The 25962-nt window shown below is 50.3% G+C and overlaps 1 protein-coding gene and 2 long non-coding RNA genes across 4 annotated transcripts; 1 reads left to right on the top strand and 2 right to left on the bottom strand.

The window, feature by feature from the left end:
• Nucleotides 1-2166: 2166 nt before the first annotated feature.
• Nucleotides 2167-7110, bottom strand: LOC310660698. Its single transcript, XR_014503611.1, has 2 exons — nt 6139-7110; nt 2167-2828 (listed from the first exon to the last, which is right to left on the bottom strand). It is a non-coding gene; the product is annotated as an uncharacterized lncRNA (long non-coding RNA).
• A 5399-nt stretch (nt 7111-12509) lies between these two features.
• Nucleotides 12510-15225, top strand: LOC310660710. Of its 2 annotated transcripts, none has more exons than XR_014503616.1 (3): nt 12510-12611; nt 13830-14132; nt 14748-15225. It is a non-coding gene; the product is annotated as an uncharacterized lncRNA (long non-coding RNA). The 2 variants fall into 2 exon arrangements; XR_014503617.1 differs by lacking the exon at nt 12510-12611 and adding an exon at nt 12731-12850.
• A 1565-nt stretch (nt 15226-16790) lies between these two features.
• On the bottom strand, nt 16791-22803 carry TWIST1 (twist family bHLH transcription factor 1). The gene is made up of 2 exons (XM_083405689.1): nt 21645-22803; nt 16791-17639 (listed from the first exon to the last, which is right to left on the bottom strand). Exon 1 carries the CDS (start codon nt 22321-22323, stop codon nt 21679-21681), a length of 645 nt encoding a protein of 214 aa, XP_083261815.1. The 5' UTR covers nt 22324-22803; the 3' UTR covers nt 16791-17639; nt 21645-21678.
• Nucleotides 22804-25962: the final 3159 nt, after the last annotated feature.

Here is a 25962-nt window from a genome sequence, read left to right as displayed (position 1 = left end):
TCGTGCTAACTCAGACTCTGTAAAAGGGACGAAACACCGTGAATTTCTAACGCTCGGTGTCTCTTGGGCTACGGCTCATGCATTGCAGGAATCGATTTCCTGCGAAAACCCGAAAAGCGAGCCGCCCTCCCGAAACCGGGTGTGCGGAAAAGGTGCGTTTAGAGTCCGCTGCCTCCAACCAGCGGCCCAAATCCCGACAGCTCGACCGTGAGGATGTTGAGTCGGAAGTTTAAAGTCCTCGTGTGCTCGGCTAACTTTAGCATAAGTCAGTGCGGCCCGAATCCGAGCGAGCTGCGCAGTGGCATCGATAATTCAAGTCCCGCTTGGAATAATAATCGTGACAGAGGGCCCGATTCACGGAGAAGTCGTTGAAAAGAACAGAAGCTGGGAGCGCTGCCCGTCTTCTCGTTCAGTTCAATGGGATTCGTGGCAGGGTGAGTCTCTTTCGACGGTAACTCACGCACAATCCCGTCGCGCCCTACGCAACCAACCTTCCAGCTGGTTTGATGCGCGCCCATCTTCGGAAGTTTAAGAGCGTTGCGGTGTGACTCCGGTGTGACTCCGATTCTGTATGGCTGAAATACATTGCGGGTGCGAGATGCTCATTTATGGGATAGAGAGCAAGGGAACAAGCAGGACTCTACCATGCAGCAACTAAGCAGAGCTTCAGTGCTCAGTCTTTCTCCATCATCCACCCCTTTGCCCAATCCTGTGAGCAGGATTCCTGCAAGGACTAGATGACCATCTGGGTCCCTTTCAATTCTATAATTCTATGATTTATTACAACGTGTAAGCGCCTCGGGGCGGGGGCCTGGTGGAGTCTTTTGTTCGCAAAACCACCTCCCACACTTGAAGGCGTGGCCCAAACCAGTCAGAAGAAGCCGGACTGTCAAGAGGTTCTTACAGAGCGAGCGTGTCTGTAGATGTCTTTCTTGTCATTTGATCCCGGATCACAGCAATTTTGCTTTTTGCCACAGACAATGCATCTATCACCATTCCTGGTAGGAGGCAACACTGGGGAAATTAATTTAGTGTGGCAATTGTATATGATCCATATGGATTTTCATTTTCTGGTCGCTATGCCCTTGTTCCAAGGCAAAATCTATTGCGGTCTCCCTTAAAGCTGCATTCAGGGTCCCACCAAGGCCAGTTGAGGAGCAAATGGCAATATGTGGGTTTTTCCCCTCCTCCCAAGATACAAAGTTTATTAGAAATATAGATTAATAAAAAAATGAAAACCAAAAACACATCATTCCTAACAAAACGGTTGATCCAAGCTAGGAACACCCAGAGGCCTTGATCCAGAGATGCAAAGGCATTCTCTCAGGATTCCCAGCCGCCCATCCACTGTCTGTGCTTAAACAGGTGGACACGTCCCCATTGCCCAGCCTATTGCTACATCGTCTCTTCTGCCACATCATTCCCTGTGCCATAACAAAAACCTGCTCCTGCTGATTCTTTCACACAGTCCTGTGATGTCTGGTCGAAACTGAAACTAGTGGGGCTCAGTGGGGCTCTGGCCTTAGATCCTCTAAAAAATTACACACAGGGTATAAAACGTGCCTACAAGAGCTGGAAATCCCCTTTCTAATCCTAGCAGGTCATAGAATCATAGAATTGGAAGGGACCACGAGAAGAAGAAGAAGAAGAAGAAGAAGAAGAAGAAGAAGAGGAGGAGGAGGAGGAGTTTGGATTTGATATCCCGCTTTATCACTACCCGAAGGAGTCTCAAAGCGGGTAACATTCTCCTTTGTCTTCCTCCCCCACAACAAACACTCTGTGAGGTGAGTGGGACTGAGAGACTTCAAAGAAGTGTGAGTGGCCCAAGGTCACCCAGCAGCTGCATGTGGAGGAGCGTGGACGCGAACCCGGTTCACCAGATTAGGAGTCCACCGCTCTTAACCACTACACCACACTGGCACACGAGGGTCATTTAGTCCAACCCCTTGCAATGCAGGCATCTTTTGCTCATCACGGGGCTTGAACACACGGCCCTGAGATGATGTGTCTCGTGCTCTATATTGGCTGAGCTCTACCTCCGGGGTTCAGTCCCCGGCATCTCCGGGTAGGGCTTGCAATACCTCCAGTCATGAACCTTGGAGAGCAACTACCGGTCAGTGTAGACAGCAGTGAGCTACATGGACCAATGGACAGAAGGCAGCTTCCTTTGTAGCAACGGTGTCCCCAGACATATGGGCCCAGAGAGCGTCCTCTTTAATTCAGATTTCTGTAACAGAAATGCCACTTTAACGATCCCACCCTATATTCTCTGGAAGGGATCCTGTTTGTTTCGAGGTGTTCAGCTGTCAAAGAAATAGCCTGAGGATTGCAGCCTGACTTTAACTCCCAGCTTCGGATCCATTCCTGGTTTGTAGATGAAAAGTACATTTCCTCCAGGGAACTCCCGGACTATGGGTGGCGGCCGGGTTCGCCTGCCCCCACCCCTATTAATCCTAGACGTGCAGGTTGCGCTGGGCATTTTCTAGGAAGTGATTTGCACGCGTGAGGGGCAAAGCTGTGGGTGTTATTCAAGTTCTGAAGGAAGCACTCTCCAAAACAAAGACGCCGCCATTTACTAAAAAGGGTCGAAAACGGCTTACATCGCGTATTTTCCATGTGTTTTTTCTCAAACTCCCAACAATCACCCAGTCAGATCATCGGCTTAAGATGTTGCCTCCGAGGTCACCCGCCGCTGGATTTCTGGAGAAACACCTGAAGCCGGGATTGTCATAGCCAAGACCACGTCGTGTGATCGCTACGCACACCCTCGTTTTCCTCCAGGTATTAAATAAGGCACACCTGTTTTCAGGGACTTCAGCGCTCAGTTCCTACCCCCCAAAAAAGGTATTGAAGTGTGGGGTTTTGTCTTTAGTGGAGTGCAACGTTCTGTAACCCTTTATTAAATTCATCTCGGCTCTCCGAACCATAAACACACGAGGGAAGTTGTTCGATTTGGTTCCATTTTACAAAATAGTAAAATAGATGGAAGATACCTCATACCCGATGTGGCGACCAGCGTTGTGTTAAGGCAGTGTATAAGTCAGCTCTGTCCTAAGCAAATTCAACTCAGCATCCTTCAGCATGGAGGATTCTCCTAATCCAAATTGCGGTGTTTTGTTTTTTGGGGTGAGGAGGAAATATATATGCGCAGGTCAATACATAACTCCTGGTGAGTTGCTCCCAAGTCAGTGTGTATAGGATTGGAGCCTGCTAATATAGTCGTGATCTGTAGTGCAAGCCTATCCATTTTTACTCGGAAGTAAGACCTACCTTGCACAATGGGGCTTCCCACAAGCAGATGATTGCCCTGCAAAATTTATTCAGAAAGTAACTTTCCAAAGAGCCCCCATACCAATGAAATTCTGCAGCCTCCATCGCTGCGATTGCTTGCAAGTCGGTCACTCGGATTTCAACAGCTCTTTCTTTCAGATAAGCTAGCTAAGGATAGCAGATTGACACACCCCAAGCCAAAGATATCGACGGGTCTTGCATCCAGGATAGGGCACTATCAATTCTATTCCCTTTAATTTCTGTTCAAAGGGGTACCGAACATGGTGCCCTTGACACATGGTTGGACTACAACTCCCATCGGTCCCAGCCGATATGACCAATGCTCAAGGAAGATGGGAGTTGTATTCTAACAGTATTTGGAGAGCGCCATGTTATAACAGGCACTTAATTCATCTTGGGTCCGTGGTGGATCACTTAAGGAGCAGCCCAGTGAAGACAAGGAGTAGGGGTACAGAGGGGTTCACCACCTGTCCGCCGCTGTCTATTGTAGAAGGCATTCCAGAGGGGTGGGGAACAAAGGTGTGTCTCTTACAAGTCCCCCCACAGTGTTGGCGAGGGATAAGAATAGTGACAAGGGTTATCCAAGGAAAAAATATTGCTGAAGTTCCCACCATCCCTGACTGTGGACTATGCTGCCTGGGACTGATGGAAGTTGTGGTCCAACAACATCTGGAGGAGGAAGCAATGGCTGCCTGTCCCAGATTGAAGACTGTTATAGAAGCGAGTCGTAGGCTCCCTCGTTGCAGGGGGGTTAGATGACTCTCATTGCCCCTTCCAACTCTATGATTCTATCAAAAAGCTTGAAGAGTAGAACAACTCCCCTATGACTAAGCCTTTGAGGACTAGAGTGCTTGGAAGCGGATACAAATGTATATCCTTCTTTCCGAATCTTTGCCACAACTATCCTGGCTCTCCTTCTGGAAATGGACAAAAGGTCCGCCTGCTACATTCGTCTGTCTGAACAAATACATTTTTAGACCACCTTTCCTCTTAGGAACAAGATCCCTGTCGTCCTCTCAAGAACCCTGTGAGGTAGGCTAGGCAGGGAGAGAGTGACTGGCAAGCAAGCCCGGCTGAAATGAATAGAAGGAAACTTGACTTCCTCGTTAGGGCGCTGCCCTCATTTGGGATCACTGAAATTCAGTGGGAACTCTGCATATAAGAACACAGCAAGCTGCCCCGCCTCAGGTCAGAGACCCCACCCAGCCTAGTGTCACCTGCTCTGGCTGGCAGCTGCTATTCCCCAGGGTTTAAGGTAGGAAGAAGCTTTTCCCCATCACTGGCTGCTTTTGACTAGTTATGCCAGGAACTTCAGCATGGGACCTTCGGTATGTCAGCTCCAGGTGTGGGCTCTAGCACTGGGCTAGGACTCCCTTACATGGATGGGCTGCTCGCGTCTTTTATACTGGACTCCAAGCCTCGTTGGAGCCAACGGGATCCTCTGTCAGCTAAAGACTCTCAAGAATTGGGTCGCATACTCAGAAACTCTCCTAATAGTTCAGCCAGGTATCCTACCCACGTTCGACCACGGGGAATGAGGCGCCTGTGGGCGGCCCTCAGGGTGTCTTTGAACTCCATTTCCCGTCAGCCCCAGCCAGCATGGCCATTGGCGATGGAACCTAATAACACCTGGAGGGGCGGGGCCTACCAACTCTGTTCTGCAACCCGCAGGATGACGTCTCCTCAGGTTCCAAGGTTCCAAGGTTAAGGCTCAGCATTCAGAGATGATATTGGAAAGCTCAGTCGGTAGAGCATGAGACCCTTAATCATGGGTTCGAGCCCCATGTTGGGCAAAACCATAGGACAAGAGCGGTGGAGGTCTCTCTCTGTGTGTGTGTACTATGTCAAAGGCATGGCAATGGGAAAGAAGAAGGCTCTTGGCTCAGCGGTAGAGCATCTGTCTTGTATACAGAAGATTCCGAGTTCAATCCCTGGCATCTCTAGGTAGGACCTGGAAGAGAATCCTGCACACCTTCTGCCACTCAGCGTTGTCAATACTGAGCGAGCAGTCTAACTCCAGATAAGGCAGCTTCCTGCGTTCCTACGTTCTTTGCAAGGCAAAGTCTTTACAAGCAATAAAAAAATGGGGCATTGTGGGGAGCGGAGGGTTGTTTCCTCGATTTAAACTTCAACTTCCTTTCTTCCAAGCCTGGCTCTGGCTGTTCACTGGCAAGAAGACGGAGGGGGAGGGGGAAGCGCCCGGCTGGCAATTTCCACATCTGTTCGCTTCACGTGACAATCCCTCCACCCTCAGTTCCAACATCTGGCCAAAATCAAGCTCCTTCAGGTACCTGCTTAGCTGTGAAGCTCCCCTTTTTCAGTGCTGGCAGTAGGATCGCCCCCCGCCCACTCTAAATTATGTGTCCGTCCTCACATAATCACAGAAAACATAATTTGGAACAAAATCAGCAGCTGCGGGGGCTGGCGGTGAGCAAAAGCTGTAACACTTAAGGCTACAATCCTATGCAGTTATTTGGGACCCAACACTTGCGAATTATACTTTCGTGTAAACATGCGCGTAAGATCAATCTGCCATCCGATGCGCCCGTTTGCGTACATTCGACCGGATGCGGCCAGTTCCTCTGCAAAGTTAAAGGGTGCGGAGTGCTGTGGAATTCTCTCGGACTTACTCCCGAGTAAACACGCATCGGATCGGGCCGTGCAAAGTGAAAGAAAGTCGCATTGACCTCCCTTCACCCTGCTGCCATTCGGCAGCCTATTTCCTTTGCAAGATAACTTTCCGTTCCAAATGCAGAATCGTCAAGGCTTCCATTTAGGGGAGGAAGATTCGGATCGGTCGGTGTTTGGTGGGTGTTTCCGCTCGAATTCGAATCGAGAGACCCTTACCTGTTTTATATTCCTTTCTCGGCACGTGTGGGTGACAACCGAGAAGGATTGTCAAGTCAAGCTTCTGTCCTCCTCAGCTCTGAAGCTTTGGCGTGACAACAAGCGCGTTCTCGGCGCAGCCTCGACAGTTCGAGGCCACGACAGGCAGATGTCAACCCGATTTGACTGCCGATTAGGTTACAACAAGACTGACGTCCGTTGTGAAGGCAAAGAGGCAGACGCGACTGACATCTCTCTTTGGAAAGACTGACACCTCTCCAAAGAAAATACGAAAGCCTGGACGCTGCCCTCAAGATCCGTGCCTTTTACAAGGCTGACTTCGGGAGTCCCATTGCCTTGAATGGGACTCTCTCTTTGAGCAAAGAAAATGCCACCAGCTGCCGCCGGCGCATTCAGCTTCTGCAGGGAAAGATTTCCTCTTCGTCAACAAAAACCGGGCGCATGAAAAATCAGAAATTTTGAGCGCTCTCAAAGGGGGTCGAGTTTTTTCCTACTTCCTTGAACTTTTTATTCTAGGGTTTTGTCACCGCAAAGAGGCTTGCGGCATTTGGAGAGAGCAACAGAGCAATACAATACGTGCCCACCCTGAAGCAAAGTCCCATTTAGTTCCATGGCGTTTATTCCCAAGAAAGGGAGGCTGGCAGCATCGCAAATCTCTGAGGGCATCAGATTTCGTCCGCTGCCCAAGGAAGGTTCTGTGCCAATTTACCTGGGAGTAAGGTCCCAGTAAGTAAGTAAGATCGTGAAGCTGAGGCTCCAATACTTTGGCCACCTCATGAGAAGAGAAGACTCCCTGGAAAAGACCCTGATGTTGGGAAAGATTGAGGGCACACGGAGAAAAGGACGACAGGGGACGAGATGGTTGGACAGTGTTCTCGAAACTACAAACATGAGTTTGACCAAGCTGTGGGAGGCAGCGGAAGACAGAAGTGCCTGGCGTGCTCTGGTCCATGGGGTCACGAAGAGTCGCCCTTTACTTACTTCTGAGTAGATACCAGATTGCACTGTTAAGTCTTTTAAGATGCCGCTCCTTTCTTGAACGGCGTGTTTCCACCCTTTTAAATCGAATTGAAAAAAAAAAAAAAAAGCTTACCATGTACGTATGTGTAAGATAGACCATTTCATACACAGCTGCGGCAAAAAGACGCATCTGAGACTAATCAAAAGCAGGAAGTCATATTGGCCATTAGAACAAAATTCAAACAGAGACAGTAAAAGAAGACCTTTATTGGGATCAAGCAAGGTTCAGAAATGTGCCAGCTTCTCAGTAACTCAGGACTCTTCAACAGAGTAAATTCTGAAATGGAATAGTTCCTTCTTCGCAACCTTCTAAGAGGTTTCAACAACAAAAAACTACTTTTTGATCAACGCCGACATCGTGGGTTTAATATCAAGCCAAATTTCTCACCTCCACCCCTCCCGCTTGGCTTAATATCGATGATAACTCCTGGACTCTGAAGCTTGATCACTTTCTCCTAACATTTTGGTTGGTCAGTATAAAAAGAGGAATTTGTATTCCCACCTTCAAAAGAAAAATGGCCGTTCTGCATTGCAATCTAACCTGTATTTAACCACTTTAGCCTACTGGGAGAGTATCTACCCGGGGGGGAAAGCTTACTTGTTTAGGAGGCAGATTGGGGAAGACCTGCCCCCCCCCGGAAATGACACTAGTGTCCCTGATGTGAAGAACACCATTCCTCCTCAAAGCTGGCAATTGAAGAAAGAAGGGGAAACGAGGTGGAGATAGTCTGTATTCAGAGAAACGCCTCTCCTCCCCTCCCCCAACAAGCGTCATGAGGAAGAGTGCTGTATCACACAAAAGCGGGCACACCACACCACCATGAACGTCGGTCGATTTCATGAAGATATTTTTTCTCTCCCTCCCTTATATTAAAACCTCGTGATCTAGAGAGATGACATTTTCGGAGGAAAGAGCAACCGGGTGGTTTTCTTTGGGTTTCTAAATTGAGGGTTGGATCTTATGATTCAGAACCACTTCCAGGGATTCTAGCTGATGAAGGACTCCTTTAACCGGTCAGATCGACGTGGGTATGTCGAAGCACTGTTTAGGAAAGAGAGAGAAAAGCCACTCCCCAATAGGAAACACGTTTACTGGGAAGCGAAATGCAACTGATTTGGATGAGATTTATTCCCAAGTAAATTAGTTCAAGGGCTGAGATCTTCCCATTCCAATGTTGGTTCTTTTTAGCTGTCTGCTCTAAAGCACGTGATTTTTATGTAGTAGAAGCTCAGATGGGGGGGGGGGGGAAGGATGCGACTGCTTAAACTAACCTCTTTCTCGGCATCTTTTAAATCCAATATTGATTATTCCCAAGCAAGGCAACCCTTTCTGGATTCGCCGATCACGTGCTCAGTTGCTTCTAAAGTGGAAACAGGGTCTGCTGTTCAGAAGAGGGCGGGGGATGTGGAGAGGGGGGGCAGCCTGTGCGAGTGATTTTAACCTGCTCCACCTTGAAGTGACCTGCCAAATGCACTTTCTTATTTTATAGACATCTGGGAATTCCATACATGCCTTAAACGCCAATTACACACCTTCTTCAAAGGACACGTGCTTTGATTTGCCAAGAACATTTAAAGTCGGCCGAAGTTTGAAAGAAAAAAGAAAAAGCACTACTGCAAAAGAAAGAGGGGGAAAGAAAACGCATGGGTTTTTTTTAAAAAAATGGTGGGGGATGCTGTACAATGTTCTCTGCCTGGAGAAAGGGGAAGCGGGGAGATTATGTTGTTTTGTGAACGAATCGATCCGGTTTGGGGCCGAAAGCTTCTAATTTTCCAGGGGCTTCCAGACTGGAGCGGGGCCTGACCTCATTTATTTCGCTAAACCTAGAGGCTTTCTCTTTCTTTCTTTCTTTCTTTCTTTCTTTCTTTCTCTTTCCTTCCTTCCTTCCGATGGCATTGCTTAAAGAAAATGGACCAAGCCTGCGATTCTATGCACTCTCCCATGAGCGCAGTTACTCTGGAGTAAGCACTACTGAGCCGCAACCCGAGGCCTGGGATGCGCAGATAACCTACCTGACTCCCTTTGCTCTATTACCGAAACAAAAGGTGTTACGCTAAGTGCAAATGCAAAATCCCGAATCGGAATCGAAACCAATGAAAGGGGAATCATCATCATCATCATCATCATCATCATCACAATAACCGCAAGAAGAAGGCGAATCGCGATCACTTATTGCTATTACCCGTCCTTCAAAATGCACGCAACGATCGAGATAAGGCTGAATCTGGAGGCGAGGGGTCGTGCTCTTGTGTGGTGCCAAGACCCGCTGGAGGTGCTCATCGCCTATCTCTGGTGCTCAGTCTCACGGTCTCGGGTGGCTTTGTGGGGTTCTCTTCCCATGTCTCTCTGAGGTTCCTCCTCCTGACCTGAATCTGGTCTGTTGTACCAACTGGCACCCAAGAGTCCTTGGAAGGCTTTTAATGGAGCCTCCTCGGCGAGGAGGAATTAAGGGTCACGGATCCGCATCATGGATGGGGAGGGAGACTGCGGCTCCTCCAGCTTTTGCTGGACTCCGACTCCCATCAGCCCCAGTCGATGGGAATTGGAGTCCAGTAGCAACCAGGAAACTCACCCCGAAACGGTTTTCCAGGCAGTACTCGAATGAGAGGGCTCTTTCCCACGAGTTTCTCACTGAACCCAAAGCCGCAGGAAAAGCCTCAGTCAAGAGCTGAGATTTACAAGTCTCAGTTGCACCCCACAAATAAAACGTGAGCTATCCCCAAATCATACCTCTCTATGGTCTGGCTCAGGGTAAGGTGCCTTTCAGGTTTACAACCTGACTCTCAGTTTACAACCTCAGTCAAGCACACAGGGGCGGCGTAAGCACATAGATGTGTTAAAAGCACCCACCCACCCGCCCAAGAATCCTGGGCACTGAAATTTGTTAAGGGTGCTGCAAATTACAGTGTTGCGATGGGCAAACTACAGTTGCCAGGATTCCTGGGGAGTACGCTTTACATGTGCTTTTAATGTATGGTGTGTTACACAGCCACGGTAATCATATTTATATTGACAAGGAAAGTAGGTCTCCTTGCTTAAATATTGAACACATATTACTTCGAAATATGTTTCCTTGACTGCCCTGGGATTTTCTTTCACCGCTGCTTGGACGACACTCCAGCTGCGATCCCCACCCCATTGCTCTACCAGAGGGCTTCTATGTATGTAGTTCCTCAAAAGTAAGTATCATGGGATTTAGTGGGATTTACTCTCCAGTAAGTGTACTTACTGGTGGCGCTGTGGGTTAAACCACAGAGCCTAGGGCTTGCCCATCAGAAGGTCGACGGGGTGAGCTCCCGTTGTTCGGTCCCTGCTCCTGGCAACCTAGCAGCTGGAAAGCACGCAGCGCAAGTAGATAAATAGGTACCGCTCAGGCGGGAAGGTAAACGGCGTTTCCGTGTGCTGCTCTGGTTCGCCAGAAGTGGCTTAGTCATGCAGGCCACATGACCCAGAAGCTGTACGCAGGCTCCCTCAGCCAGTAAAGCCAGATGAGCACCGCAATCCCAGAGTCCTCCGCGACTGGACCTAATGGTCAGGGGTCCCTTTACCTTTTAAGTGTACCCTAAGATGAATCCAGGTGAATAATAGGACACTTTTGAGTTAACACAATAATGCATAATTTATGTAAACCGCTTAGAGGTTATGAGGGTTGTGTGGTATATAAATCCGGTTAAATAAATATGATATAAATTGATGAGGGTTGTTCCCCCCCCCCCCGGCCCTAATATTTGCATGCTAACGGATTGCATCGTTTGATATAACGTAATTGCTTCGGTTTGGGTGTTTTAGGTAGGATCTCCTGCCGTTCATCATATACCCCATTACATGCTTAAGATCCAAAACGCGTCTTCTCGAAGCCGTAGCATTTCTCAACCTGGATACCCGCCTAAACCAAAACCCACCCACTTATTTACTCAGAATATTCCATCCATTTCCTGAACCTGTTCCCAAGCAGGGCTGCGGTCCAGCACCCCTTTACTTCGAGGTAAGCTCTACTCCACGATTATGCCATAACGAATTTGTCACTGCTCCACAAGACTCATAACTGTTTGTGTTTCAACAGACGAATACATCCCCTCCGGAAATGAAAATTAAAGGTATCCCAGTGGACCCGGCCCTCCAGACTGGTTTGTGTGTGGGTGTGTATTCTGCAACGTGTCATCGTTGACACAATAATACTGAATTACTGGTGGAGTTCCACTGGTCCATCCACACAGTATTCCGGTTTATTCGTTGTTCTGCAGTGTCTTCCCAACGTTACAGCATTAGCGCGGTCTGCAGGGACGCTCTTCCGCTATAGCTGAACAAAAGAGGCACACAAACCCGGAATATTTGGGGCATAAAAAGTTACGAGACATGCACCAATTGGAAACGCAGCATGCATACCCTGAAACGTTTGCAGGAGCAAAAAGTATTGAAAGCACGACCACCGTGGTAAGTACTAACGATAAGGGTAGTGAAAAGACGTCTGCGGGGGCCCCGTGTCCTTAAAGTATCTGTGCAACCTTACATTCGAGTAAGCCCTGCTGATCTCAAGGAGGCTGACTTCTGAGTAGACCTGCCTAGGATCGTCCTTTAAAACAGCAATCCTCGCAGCCCTTTACTTTGCAGCAAGCCCCATGGAAATCAGAAGGGCTTACTCGCGAGTAAACATGCCCAGGACAGCGCCACCCAGCCCAAAGCCCCGTCACTGCATGGGACGAAGTTAAGACTTAGGCACAAACACTACCACCAACGCCACCCAAATACACGCGCCCTTCCTCCAATTTTCATTGGATCTGCTTGGATTTCCCTAACATTTGTTGTTTCCCCGCACATTTAAGTTTGTTTTTCATCTCCCCTCGCCCCTCAAAAAACAACAAAAAAACTTTTTTAAAAAAAGATTACAGATGCAGGGAAAAACCGCCTGACATCATGAGAGCGGGGACAAACGCTCACTTTGAAGGATTCCTGGGCAGGACTTCAAGTGAAATCGTATGCCTGAGAAGAATTTGATACTGGACTAGAGAAAATAACTAGATCGGCGTTTGCCAAACCGTGGAATGTGCAAGAAGGCTCCGCGGGCGCTCTCTCTCGCTCTCTCTGCGGCGCGCGGGCCAAGTTGCAGCAAAAGGTTGCCTTGCTTCTAGGGCAGTAGCAACAGCCCCAGCGCCGCACACTCCATTCCCTGCTGCACCAGGCCACCGGCAGCCGGAGCCCTCGCTCTCTCCCCCTTTGATTGGCAAAAAGAAAAGAAAAAGTCCCAGGAGCCTTTGCAAAATTAAGGGGGAGGTATGTGCGTGTGTGAAGTGGGTTGCTGGGGGGGGGGGGTATCCCAGAATTCATTTGTCTTCTTCCAGGTTTCTGAGTGGTCCAAGTCCTCTCGCCAGTCATCAAAGCCCGGTTTCGCAAGAGGATGAACACCATGGCAACCAAACATGGCCGGCTTCCTTATGGGGAAGCAGATCAGTGGGTGAGGAACGTACAAGGCTTGGGGGGGGGGGGGGAGGGCGAGAGAGAGAGAGAAGTCAGAAAAGTTTGGCTGCTCCAAATGCAGCTTTGACTCTCCCCACCAATTCTCAGCGAGTTTCTCAATACTCAGAAAACTATAGCCATCCTTGTTTTTTATGTTACACACAGATCTATCTATCTATCGATCGATCATCTATCGATCACCTTTCCTCCAATTTATCCTCACAATAACCCTGCAAGGTAGGTGAAACTGAGAGACAGTGGCTAAGCCTAAGTCACCCAGTGGACATCACCATTGAGGGGGGGCAGGGGGGCCAGCTTGAATAAAAAATGGGGGGGGGGGTAAGCCCCGCCTCACATAATCACAAGACGGGGAACACACACACCGTTGCTCATCAACTTTGAGGAGGTCAGAGTCCTTAAATATTTTATTTGGGGTGGGGTGGGCGAAGGGACCTCGGCACCTAGGAGTTGGCTCCTGTGGGGTGCGAACTTGAACCCTGGTCTCTCAGGTACTGACTGGTAGGCCAGCAGTCTGCAGCGGCCCCCAAAATACCCAAAGCAGGAGGCGAGCTGGAGAACGCGAGAATCCATCCGATGGCTCTTTAGTATACCAAGCGAACGCCTTCCTGCTTCAGCTAATCCCACAATGTCCTAAATCCCAAACATTTCCCTAAAGGGCCATCTCGACTGAGACGGCAGCATCCTCTCCCTTCCTCCCAGGGGTGCCAACTTGAATAAAATATTAGGGTGGGGTCTGGTAAACCCTGCCCCACATAATCAATCACAAGACTCGGCGTATGTACACCATCTGAATGGCAATGGCCATCAACTTTGAGAGGGCCATGGCCCCCTCAAATATTTTATTGGGGGGCTGAGGGGACCTTGGCGCCCAGGAGTTGGCTCCTATATTCCCCCACCCTCCTCCCTTCTCTGAAAGGAACAAGGGGTGAAATAAAAAAAACCGGATATCTACAGTTCTATGATCCTTTACTAAGGAAGGATACCAATACCCCCAGCTAGCCAGCATAAAGAGGGTGGAAGAGAAAGGTGCCTCTGGCCCCTGTTCTGAAAGGGGAGGGGGGACGGTGGCCTTCCGGACGCTGTTGGACTTCATCTCCCATCAGTCCCAGCCATCGTGGCCAATGGTCAGGGGTGATCGGAGCTGGAGTCCAAACAATATTCTGGAAGGTCACCAGTTCTCCACTCTTTGCCCTAGTTGGAAACCCTCTGCAGGCGTGACGGACGTTCTCCCCACCCTCCAGCGCAACGAATAACACCTCAAGGCTCCCATCCCAGTGAAAGTCGCCTGTATTTTCAAGCACGCCCAATGAAACCGAAGCAGGCACCCGGACGCCTTTTACCTGGAAGCGAATCCCACTGGTGTTTGCCCTCACTTCCGCACAGAAGTATGCAAAGAATGACATCGGATCTCCTTTCAGCGCCAGAGCCTAAGGCAGCCTTTGGAAACGAGAGTACTTGGAAATCAGTTCCGCGGGAAATCAGCGGGCTTTACTTCCGAGTAAGCATTGTCCAGTTCTGGCTGTAAGGCTGAGATAATTCTATGCATCTTTACATGGCTCAAAGGGGCTCAGCTCCCCAGGAAGTGCATTTTAGCCTTGGAGCCCTAAGCAGCAATCCTGAACATACTTTCTTAGAAGAAAGTTAGGCTGGGGAAAAAACAGGAAGGCGGGTAGGCCTAAACGTTTGCTCAGAAGTACGTCCCACTGGATTCAAAAAGGGTTAGTCCCATGTGTAGGGACCCAGGATACAGTACTAAATAGCCTGATCCTGTGCACATTTACCCCCACTGAATCCAAGGGGAAGACTCACTCCTCGCAAGCGCCCGAGGAACCGAACTGAAACCAATTCCTCTCGGAGTAGGTGAATGAATTTGAATTTCAGGCGTAGGGCGTGAGCGTCAGATTTACATGGGGATCCATAGATTTAGAAACAGGCTTCCTGAAAAACCAATGGCAACTACCGCACACCATCTCCACCCATAAATTCGGAGATGCCAATCGGGGACAACTTTTAGGATCAAGTCCATTCAAGTGGGAGACTAGACAAAGGTTTTTGTACCTTACCTTTTTCAACAGCACAGACCATGCTCTGATTCCTCCTCTCTGCTTTCTAGCTCTCCTCCAGGTCGGAACTGGCCCCCCAGATCTTCTGCAATCTCAGGCCACTTCATTTGGGGAAATCCGGTCGATTCCAGAGCTTGCTGGGCGACACTGCCAGGGTTCCCTTCCTCCTTCTGACGGGGGGCGGGAGATGGACCTCCGCAAGCCTCAAATCCAGTTTTGTCAAAGTCCTGGCTAATCCCCTTAAACACAAATAAACTCTGCCGTTTATCTATCTATTTATTTATTTTAAAAATTCTGTCAACAGCGCTCACCGGCCCCCGACACGGCCGATGGTGAGAACCGTGAGGAGCTGGGGAAGGCGGCGAGAGGTGGCCTAAAAGGATGGCCAGGGAAAGGTAAACAAGGCATCCGGAAACGTCAACCCGAACCTGAGCAAAACAAACAGGGATGGTTGGGATGAGGGAGACCAGCCCGGACTTATTTATACGACCAGAGTAATCAGACATGGATAAGGCAGAGCAAACTGGCATCTGCTGCCTCCCAGATGCTTCCATTTCAACACAAATGCGGATCAAGGACCTCAAGGACCGCTTTGCATGGCAGGCAGCTCGCTTCCTCGAGTGTAAACCCGCGCGGATCTGAACCGCAGGTCGGCGTCGGAAGGCGCTTTGGATTTTGCAGCTCAACCCAAACGAGCCGATCCGAATGGTTTGGGGCGGGGGCGGGAGAGATGTGCTGCCGGATCTTATTGCACGTTTACACGAAAGGAAGCCCAGTTGCCTCTGGCTTGAGAAATGCTAGAGGCGCCAACGGGTTTCTGTCTAATGGGCACCGCGGGGAGGATCGCGTCGCACCCAACCGCGTCCGTTAGATCGGGAGTGCCTCTACTTCGGCTTATATAAAGTGGAATGAAGGGGCTGGGGGGGGTGGGCGTCATTTGGGAAGGGATAAGGCGAGTCCAGGGGTTGCCCGACGTGCCATTTGTTCGCCTGGTGTGAAACAACAACATAAAAACTGATCCTTAAAAAAAAGAAAAGCAGTGAAATAGGAGACCTTGGTTTTCCCTACTCCTGGAGTAAGCCGCTCGCCTCCGAGCCACCGTTTTGATCACCGCTGGGCTGTTGCTATAGCCGGACACGCTGCTTGGAAGCAAAGCTCCCTCCGAATGAATGGGGGCTTCTTTGCTTGCAAGGCGTTGAGTTGGACTTGGGCTGTTTTCTTGCATGGACATTCGTCGTCGAGTTCCTTCTGCGGCACTACCGTCTATTTGTCTGATCGATGGCAACAAAACAATCGGGGGGTAAGGGGACACACACACACACAGTCTGAAGACCTCAAGTCTGAGGCTCAAACTTTCGGTCATCTATCTGCAACGCCGCGCACGTCAAGGGTTCGCCACTTCTCATTGGAAAGCCAGCGTGCCTGATCCGAGGAAGTCAGTCCCAGCAAAAATCAATGCGATCTCTCTCTCTCCCTCCCCCCCCCCCGGCTTACTTTCGAACACACGTTTCTGGAGGCAGGTGTGAAAAACCACCACCCACTCCCTGCTCCCGACTTAATTCGTTACAAAAACAAAACTCTGGATGCATTTGGCTTATGGATGGGCTTCAATCAACCTCCACTCCGCCCCAAACCCTCAACAAACACAAATAGCTACGCGACCGCTGAGCACCTTTATCTGCCCGCCCCCCCCCCCCGCCCGAGATAACAAGAAACACAGCGGTGGAGAAATTGCATGCAGACCAATGGGTGGTTCTTAATTTAGATCGAAGGAGGATGAGGATGATAATAATAATATTAATACACTACACTTTACCATTATAAAATTCGCTATTTTGATTAAAAGGGGGAGAGAATCCGAAGTCCTGCAAAATCTTCAAGCAGAATCATAAAGCTGTCTCGATAATTAACACTCATGTGTCTGTCAGTAGCTAGTTTATTTGCGTTCTTCTCTCGTTTGTTTATATTCCCTCCCCCCCTCTCTCTGACCCTGGCCCCTTACTCTCCTGGGTAATTTCAGATCTACGCGGTCGAGCATTATTTACCTTCAGTTTCAAGCCCGCTTTCCTCCGTACAGACCAAACTTTAAAATCCTTTTAACATTTCAATTTATTTATTGCAGGAAAAAAATATACAATGATATTTACAAAACAATCATAAAAATAGGAATGCATTTAGACACCGGATCTATTTGCATTTTTTTTTAACATGGGTCATCAATAAATAAATAGAATGTTTCATTTTGTTTCTCTCTCGCTCTCCCCCCACCCCATTTCCCCCTCCTTTTTTTTCTTGCAGGAGAAATAAAATATAAATGAAAGAGGAGCAGGATATAAGAGTTTTGGAGCCCATAATGCATAGCTACCCTAAACATATTTTCTTAAAAAATATATTTTCCTTTCTCACTCGTTCTAAACGGGTTTTTTTTCTTTCCGGGTTTCTCTGTCATTAGATCTGTTCCAAAAAGAGAGCGAGGGGAATGGGGGGAGTCCACAGTAACGTATTTCCTTTCATGAGTGGCTCATAAACTCTCTTGGGAATGCATGCATGCAAGAACAAAAAAAAGGAAGTAAAGAGGAAAAAAAGTTAAATTCCAACATTCTTCGTCAAAATAGAAAAATAAAAATAAAACCGGTTCAGATTTTTGATCAGAATGCAGAGATGTCTGGTAGGGCCCTTTGGCCGCTTCTGGATCAGCCGCCTCACCATCCGAGGAGCCCCCCCCCCCCCCGGGTCTCTCGCCTCTCCTGGTCTCCCAACGCCCTGCTCCTTGCAACGTGGGCCAAGAACGCCGCTCAATTTCCAAGAAAATCCTTGGCGTTATATATTGTCTTAGAGGGAACAAAGGGGGGAGAGAAAAACAAAGGAGGGGAGCCGAGTCCAAGTGCAGAGTCTCTCTCTAGATTGTCCGTTTTCTCTCCTTCTTTGGGAACAAATGTCATCTGCAAAAACCCAGAAACAGAAAGAGAAGAAGGGAATGTTGGTTACTGGAAATGGAAAATGAAATATATTGCGCACATATATTAAAAGAAAGAGGCATATTTTAAAATTATTATAAAAAATGAAACACCTCCTTCTTTCGGTTGTGTTACTTCCTATCTCTGCACATGTCCACTGTATATATTTTGGTACACCGCCCTGATTGAGTACGATTGAAGGGCGGCATAAAAATACGCGTCACAATTCCAGCAAATAACACCGCTGCAAATGTTTGATTCTAGCCTGCTCTACACAATGTGCTTCTGTGTGTCCACGGGGGTGGGGGGAAGGAGGAATTAAAGCACAAAGGAAGGAGGGGGGAGGGCCCTGCTGGAGAGGCATGAAATTAGGAAACGCGCAGAGGGGAGTGTTACGGATATCTAGGAGAATCTAGTGCATGGGGACCGCTTCCCCCTGGTGCTCTTAAGATCAGCTACTTGGAAGCAGGTCCCCTCAGATCTGGGGGTAGCTTGCTTTCAAGGAAGCCTGTTCAGCAACCCGAGGTGGATCCTTTCCCAGTCGCTTCAAGGAATCATAGTAATAATAATGGTTTATGAGTTGTCCCCAACCTAATTTCCCTGTGTGCGCTGTAAGTACTGCTAGGAGACTGAGGCACAAATTTAAAACAAAACAAATATTTTTGGGGGGGTGGAGGGGAAGCAGAGGCTGGTCGTGGGTCTCTGCCCATCCGGAGAGAGGCAGTAGGAGGCTGGCGGGCAGGCTGCCGATTGCGGTTCGATTGCAAGCTGCGATCCCCGTGACAGTTAAGCTGCTTTGTTTAACCTGACCAGGTAGGCGCTCTGGTCTGGGCCCTCAACCTCCGGCCTAGCTCAGCAGTCGCCTGATGCTACTGGAGGAGAAAATGCTGGGCGGCCCTTGGCTTCACGTAATGCTCCAATCGCGATCATGTTTACTTGGAAGCAAACCCCAAATGCCTTCAAAAGGGAGTTGTGGTGGCGAGGAACCCTGGCTGCCCGGATAGTCTCATTTGCACACCAATTCATCCCCGCTGCTGAGCCGATGGGACTTTTTGCTCCGGGGGAAGCGTGTACAGTATAGGATTGCAGCTATGCATCACCCGGGTACTGCTCGTGTTTTCCCTGGGGAATGTCATATGCAGCTCTGAGTAGGGTTGGTACTTTAAGTACGTTTGCACAAGACTAGACCTTAAGCTACGCTCCTGGGTGGGTCTGACTTCCCAGTAAACATGCATGGGATCGGGAGTTGCGGTGCTTCCTTCTCTCCCAAATTCCCACGCCACCCTAAGCGTTTCCTGAAGATTCCACGGACAGGAACGTGTAGTACATTCCCACGTGTCTGTCCTCCTCAAAGCCGCAAGCCAGGAGACTTACAGCCTCGTTCTATATATTTACTCGGAAGTCAGTTAATGGAGCTGCAGCCCCAATAGGGGAGACTCTGCGACCATCTCTCAGGCCAGGCTCCCCCTTGAACATCTCATTATACGCCACATTTTGTTAGAATACTGAGAATTAGGTTGCCTACACGCCACTCATTTCAAACTCACGACTTCGCCCAAAGAACCCCGGGAACTGTAGTTCCTTAAGGGCGCTGGGAATTGCAGCTCTGTGAGAGATTAAAAACTACAAACGTTTGGGAGCGGAGTGTCTCTTTGAGTTCTCCCGCAGCTTTACGTGGCTGAGTAACCCTCAGCAGAGTAAGGCTCCATCCCAGCACCATTTCGATCAGTATTGATATGTACTACTGATAAAGGTTCGAATGAAGGCTTCAAATCCATTTAGTTTCCAAGAAAGCAGATTTAACAGCTCGATCCTATCCATGCTTGCTCCTTAGGTTTTCTCCCTAGGTGTTGTGTGCAGAGGATCGCAGCATCAGGATGGAGGTACAAATGTTCTTGAGATTCTTCCATGGTGGCGCCACCGGTCTCTAGGCTGGGACAAGTCAATGCTTGTCTACCAGCTCGACCGGACTCCGTGAGACCTACCTCCGAGGAAACATGCACAGGAGCCGCCTGCTGACCTAAGCATATTAATTTGGCAGCAGGTCTGACTGGGATCCGTGGAATTTACTCATGGAAAGAGGCTGCAACAGTCAGTCATAAGAAGGACCTGTTTGATTATGGGGGCTCATTGATCTTCTTAAAAAATGAAGCGGTGTGCGCTGACTCTGAGACTCTAACCCAACATAGAACGCTTTGCAAACCTTAAATAAGAAGTCACCACTACGCCCAAACCAGTTTAGTTGCGTAATTTGAGAGATTACGTTTAGGGCGGCCGATCCAACTTGCCGAAGAATCCCAACGAGAATCAGTCAACGTCCCATCAGTCCTTCGGGACCCCGATGCCATAGGCATACAGGATTTTTTTTTCCGAGAAAAGGAAAAGGCGCATTTAAGACTCCCCACAACCAAGCGATCTGCTTCCAACAGCCTTTTCCTTGGGAAGGAGCTCCCTCGGAATCAACGCATTTGGAAATTCCGCAAGATTTTTTTGGGTGGGGCTAACTAAACTAAACAAAACATTAAACTTAACGCCACAGCCACGGTCCAACGCAGGGCACATGCTCTTTAAAGGAGACGCTTCTGTGGACTGCGTGTTATTTCTGGCTGGCTCCACGGACAGTTAACCAGCCTTGAAGTCAAGAGAGGACCTCCGCAAGAAAGCGTGTGTCTAGGATCTAGCGGTGGGTTTGTGGGTCGGCGTTAGGAAATGCGATACCCTTCCTACTCAAGAATTTACTTCTTCCTTTTCAAGCCCAAGTGGCCTCCAAGGAAGCTTTCTTGGGATGGGATCACCCGGATCTCCCCCGAAGTGGAGGGCGACTCGAATACAGTAAATGCCGAAGTGGAAGCTTTTCTGCTTTGGGTTGGCGAATCTAGCGAGTTCGCTGATTGTTTGCGAGAGGGGTGCCTGCGTGCATGGAAGGGGTGTCTAGCAATTGGAATTTTAAATAAAGGCTTTCCCCTCTTCCTGATTTTTGGCCTAACTCCCTTCTCAGGCTGCAGGCCCGGAAGTCCCGTTTCAACCTTGCCCCACCACCAAGGAATTTGGCTCTGGCAGAGACGATCCGGGGTGCACCCCGGTAGGGCACGTGTTCAGAAGGGGAGGGAGATGGATGCCTTAACAATACAGTTCAGGGGTGGACCCCGCTCTCTGCCATCCCGGGCGACTTGCTACCCTCGCTTTTTCGCTTGCTGCTATTGGTCTAGCCTGACTTTCCTTCATCCCGCACGCGGAAATCCATCCAGCCTAAGCCGGGCTGCTAAGGCCTACGCGCGCTGCTTTGGAAAGGCAGCCTTCCATCTTTGAAAGCTGGGGGAAGGCAGGGCGTGTTACTCGAATGCTTTTTTTCCACCCCAGAAAAAAAGTTAGTCCGCTCTGGAGTCCAGAGGGACTTACTCAGGAGGATGCGGGAAGTTAAGGAGGCGTCAGAGTGGCGGGCGAGCCTCAGCATCTCCGAAACCAGGAGGGAGCGTCCTAGAGGCCTTCTTTCTCCCGTCTCCAAGAAAGAAAGAGAGAGAGAGGCTCTCTCCCTATAGATCTTTGCAAGTACCAGCGGCCTTGGACGGATTCTTAACTAGCACTGAAGTGAGGATTCAAAGGGAATGGGGGATAACTCTCTCTCTCACTCACTCTCTCTCTCTTAAGCAAAGGATCGAGAGGAGGGGAGAGAGGTTGTGAGACGGGAGTGCTTCCTCACAAGGAAGCCTAGCCCAGCTTGGCCTGCAGGCAAAAGGGCCCGATTTTCCAGGGAACTTGGCCGCTCCACCCGGATGCGTGTCCGGGGTCCCGAGATCGTGCGCAAAGCGAGTTCCTTTCGCAGTCTAGGCGAGGCTGCAGTCCAGCTGCGCCCGCCCGTCTCAGAGGGATTCCTCGAGAGTCAGGCTGCTCCAGCAGGCCCACGGCGAAGGCCAAGTCTAAGCGCGGCCCCCCTCCTCGTCCCAAATCCCAGATCTCTCTCTCTCTCCTGCCCGTCCCTTTCCCGCTTACCTCGGTCTCCGGCCGGGCCAGTCGGCGCGGGAGGCTAGTGAGAGGCAGACATGGACCAGGCTCCCTCCATGCGCCACACGGAGAAGGCGTAGCTGAGGCGCTCGTGGGCCACATAGCTGCAGCTGGCCATCTTGGAGTCGAGCTCGTCGCTCTGCAGGACCTGGTAGAGGAAGTCGATGTAGCGCGCGGCCAGCTTGAGCGTCTGGATCTTGCTCAGCTTGTCCGACGGCAGCGTCGGGATGATCTTGCGCAGCGCCGCGAACGCTTCGTTCAGCGACTGTGTGCGCTGCCGCTCGCGCACGTTGGCCATCACCCGCTGCGTCTGGAGCTCCTCGTAAGATTGCGGGCTGCCCCCTCCGCTGCTGCTCCCGCCTCCGCCGCCGCCGCTGCTCCCGCCGCCTCCGCCGCCGGATTTCTTGCCCCGCTTGCCTTGCGCCGGGCTGCACGGCTCCTCGGTCGCCGAACCGATCCCCCCGCCGGCTCCTCCTCCTCCGCCTCCTGCGCCTCCGCCTCCTCCGCCGACCCCGGCGGCGCTCCTTCGGCTCGATCGCCTCTTGCGTCCCCCTCGCTTGCCGGAGCCCTGAAGCTGCTGCTGCTGCCGGTCGGGCTCCTCCTCGCTGTTGCTCAGGCTGTCGTCGGCGGGCGAGACTGGAGAGTTCGACTCGTCCTGCTGCATCATCTCGGGGGCCAACCCGCAGCGCGCTGAGCAGCCCTTTTTAGGGGGCGAGGGAGGAGGGGAGAGGAGAGGGGGGAGGAGGAGAGGGTGCCTAGCCAGCCAGCTCCCCCTGGCTGGATCCTGGGCCTGCGGAAGAAAAGGAGGAGGAGGACCAGGGTGTGGGTGGGTGGGGGCTTGGGGGAGGGCCTCAGTTGGGTGGGTGGGGGGAGGCCATCGGGAGCCGGGGGGAAAAAGAGAAAGAGTGAGAGAGAAAGAGAAAGAGAGAGGACGACGAGGACGGTGGAAATCTCCCTGGCGGTGTCAGCTCCCCTCCCGATGGCTCCTTGGAGCTGGCTGGGAGTTGGGAGAAAGTTGCAGCCAGGGACGCTCTTATAGCTCCTGCTGGCGGAAAGTTCGGGGGCAGCGGTGTCATTGGCTTGACGTGGAGAGGAGGGACTTTGCCGAGGTTGAGAGGAAAGTTTCCGCTTCCCCCCCGCACCCTCCCCTCCCAAACGGTTCCCAGACCGTTAGCCAGAGATCGAGTGGAGGAGCCCCCGCTTCCAAAACCCCGGGTTCCCCTCGTTTGAAGTAGGTCTCGGAGCAGATTGCTCTCCGCCTTTCGGAAAAAGAGCTTTTGTTAAGTATAGCAAAAGAGAACCCCGATTCCCCCTCTGACGGCCTCCTAAGCTCAGCAAGCCGTTTCCTTCCGAGACTGCGCTTTTAAACACACTCCCTCAGCAAAGTTGTTTTTTGCTCAGATCAAAATAAATACCTTCGCATCCCACCCCGTTTCCTTGAAAGTAGGGCCCGTTGGCTTCCATAGGCTTGGCTTCCGAGACCCTCATTCGCACGTATATTTCAGCAGGTCTGGGATCGCTGCAGCCATTGGTTCGCAACTGCAATGAGCCTTCCAGATCAATGGGGTTGGGGATCAAATTGTGACCGCGGGGTGGGGGAGAATCCCCGCAACAATCCAGCTAAAGCAAATCTCCACCAGTCTCCTTTCCGCTCCGATCCCCAACGCATTTCCTTGGAAGGGCTGCGATCCTAAAGGTAGGCGCAAGTTCTGGAAGTGAATCCCCGTGAAGAATCCACGGGACTTCCTTCCGGGTGAAGATGGCTAAGAGGGGAACCGGAGTTCTGCAGAGCTGGCGGATTCAAATTTTAAACCAGCTCCCAATCCGCAGTGCTTCTTACTTAAGCCTCTAATCCAGTTTCGCTCCGCAGTGCAATTAGCGTGTGAACTCAGCTGCCAGCCCCCCACCGCTTTAGCGGGGAAGTGAAACCCTCAGATCATCAAGGGGCGACCTTGCATTCCAGTAGCCCGGCTTAAGGGCTCTGGGGATCGCTCCGGGAGGACGGCGGCTGTACCCTCCACCGCAGCGCCTATGGCAGTTCGGGGAACTTGATCGCTTTGCGCCTCGCTCGGCGGTTTCCCCTCCTTAGTTGCGGCTTTTCGAGGCGAGGAGGTGAAATTGACAAGCGACCTGGAGAGGCTCCCTTTTCCTTAAGCGCTTCTGCGCCCGCTCAGCGCAGCCCGCCCAGGCAAAACATCTCTCTGCTTCTCGGGCAGTGGGTCAGCAAGCCGGGTGATGTCACTCGCGGGGGAAAGAAAGGCTGTGTCCACAATACGAATCAGATCTGAAGCGAATCCTCTTCCGTGGGTTGCAGCAGAGCTGAGCTGGCTGGCTGGGAAGGGAACCCCGCTGGGACCGGCTTCCAAAGGCGGGAGGGCTCGTTTGGGACAGGCATGCCCGCTGATTTTCAGTAGATGCAACAATACTGGGAAAGGTTAAAAAGGAGAAGAAATATTCAGACCCGGTCACCTCACACCCACTTCCATCCCGAAGAACACAAACCTCGGCTGAGTTGAGACTCGTCGTCAAACTGGATTTAGAACTGGAGGTGTTGTGGCAATCCTCAGCGTCAACTGGGCATCAGATTCCCCAGCGGGCCAGGGGTTGAGGATTGCCCCGAGGAGAGCACCTAATCTGAAGGCCATTGGCTTAGAAAAGGAGCCATGTGGATCTGAATGGCTCCACATCCAGGGGATTAGAATCGCCAAGGTGTTTGAGGGAAATGGAAGGTGACACTGCTGGGCCCATTTTGAGGACATGTTATTTTCTGAAAGTAAAAGCGGTTCAGATGTATCTACTTGCTTGGCTGTCATAAACACACCACACATACCCTGCTTTTCTCCCCAGTGAAATTCCATAGGCACATATTCCTAAAACAGCGTGTGTGGAAGCGAAGCCTTACACAGAAAGGAGTCGTTCTGAAATCTAGGAGATTTATTATATCAGACTTTCTGTTTCCGTTTATTTTATTTTATTTGAAGGGAGGTGTCTTGTTGTTCTGGAGCATATTCGATTTTATATTGTCATTTGGCTATCTTCCTCCCTGATTCTAGCATTCCCCTTCGCTTCCCCCATTTCAGAACAGGTGGTTTTCTTGCTTGGTTGTTTCCGCTTCCCCCCAAAAGTAAGTAAGTAAGTAAACAGCCCATGGAGGGGAATGTACCTCCATAAAGTGAGTGGCAATAAATGCGGTTTTCTTTTTAATTTAAAAAAAAATCAGGTCACTTCAATACGAAAAGAGTTTGCATACAGTATTTCTAAAAGGTTTGTTGAGTCTCCATCTATCTCAAAAAATAAAAATAAAAAACAGAATCAAGATCTACAATATTTTTCCCCCTTTGCATTCTATTCCTCTAATTTTAAACAAAGGGAAAATAGTTTGCTGTCTATCTGAAAAAGATATCCCAGCCCTTGTCCCTTAAAAAAATATTTTTATCCAGCCTGACTTTATCTTATTTCATTTCCTAAAAATTCGGGATGTTTTGTTAACGGAGGCACAACTGGTAAGGCCCACGATATTTGGATGTGCGGAGAAAATGTGTCTCCATTGCAGAAAAACCTGAATCGAGTTCCCTGAGAACATCCTGCTTGTTTTTCCAAGACAGGGACCCTCTTGTTCTACAAGGACGGATGTGTGGAATCTCACCGTTAAGCGTGTAGAACTGAATGCAAAGCATGTGCCGCCCACCGCATTCCTTTTCGCAAATAACATAAAAAGCGTACAGGTGGGCTTTTCAAAGGCACCCTCCTAGCCCCACCCTAGACGTAAGGAAACCCGCAGAGGCCTCGCCTGTTCTGCAGTATACTCGTGTGGTTACCCGCAGGATTGATTTCCCGGCTGCTGATCGATCGAAGTCATTCCCAAAGGGCGGGAAGGGGGAAGAATGCTGTCTAGGGACTCCAGCGGACGTCCAGACGGGGAGACTGTTGGGCGCCTCGGACGCACAAGCCACGCCTACACCACCCCTAAACTATTGAAATGGGCCAAGCGCATTGCTGTCAATGGTGCGCGTGGAGGACAGGTGTCAGGGGACTCTATTTATGTGGACCACTTTCTTGAATTAGGGTAATGAATGAGCGAATTACTGGAGGACATCTCAGGATGCGAGGATGGGAACCCCAGAAGAGGCGAGGAGAGGCTTCACCTGCACCTTGCAAAACGAAGACATCATCCTCACGGTGGTAAACAACTTCCCTTTTCCACACATGACATGGCAGAGTAACATCTCCACAATCGGGAGAAACTGGCATGCGAGCGCTGCAACTGGAGAACAGCCTTTCTCAAAGGTGTCGTAGACTTTGCAGA

This window comes from Podarcis tiliguerta (assembly GCF_965153285.1).
Source record: "Podarcis tiliguerta genome assembly, chromosome: 12".
NCBI classification, from domain to species: domain Eukaryota; kingdom Metazoa; phylum Chordata; class Lepidosauria; order Squamata; family Lacertidae; genus Podarcis; species Podarcis tiliguerta.
This window is presented reverse-complemented; position numbering and strand designations above follow the sequence as displayed.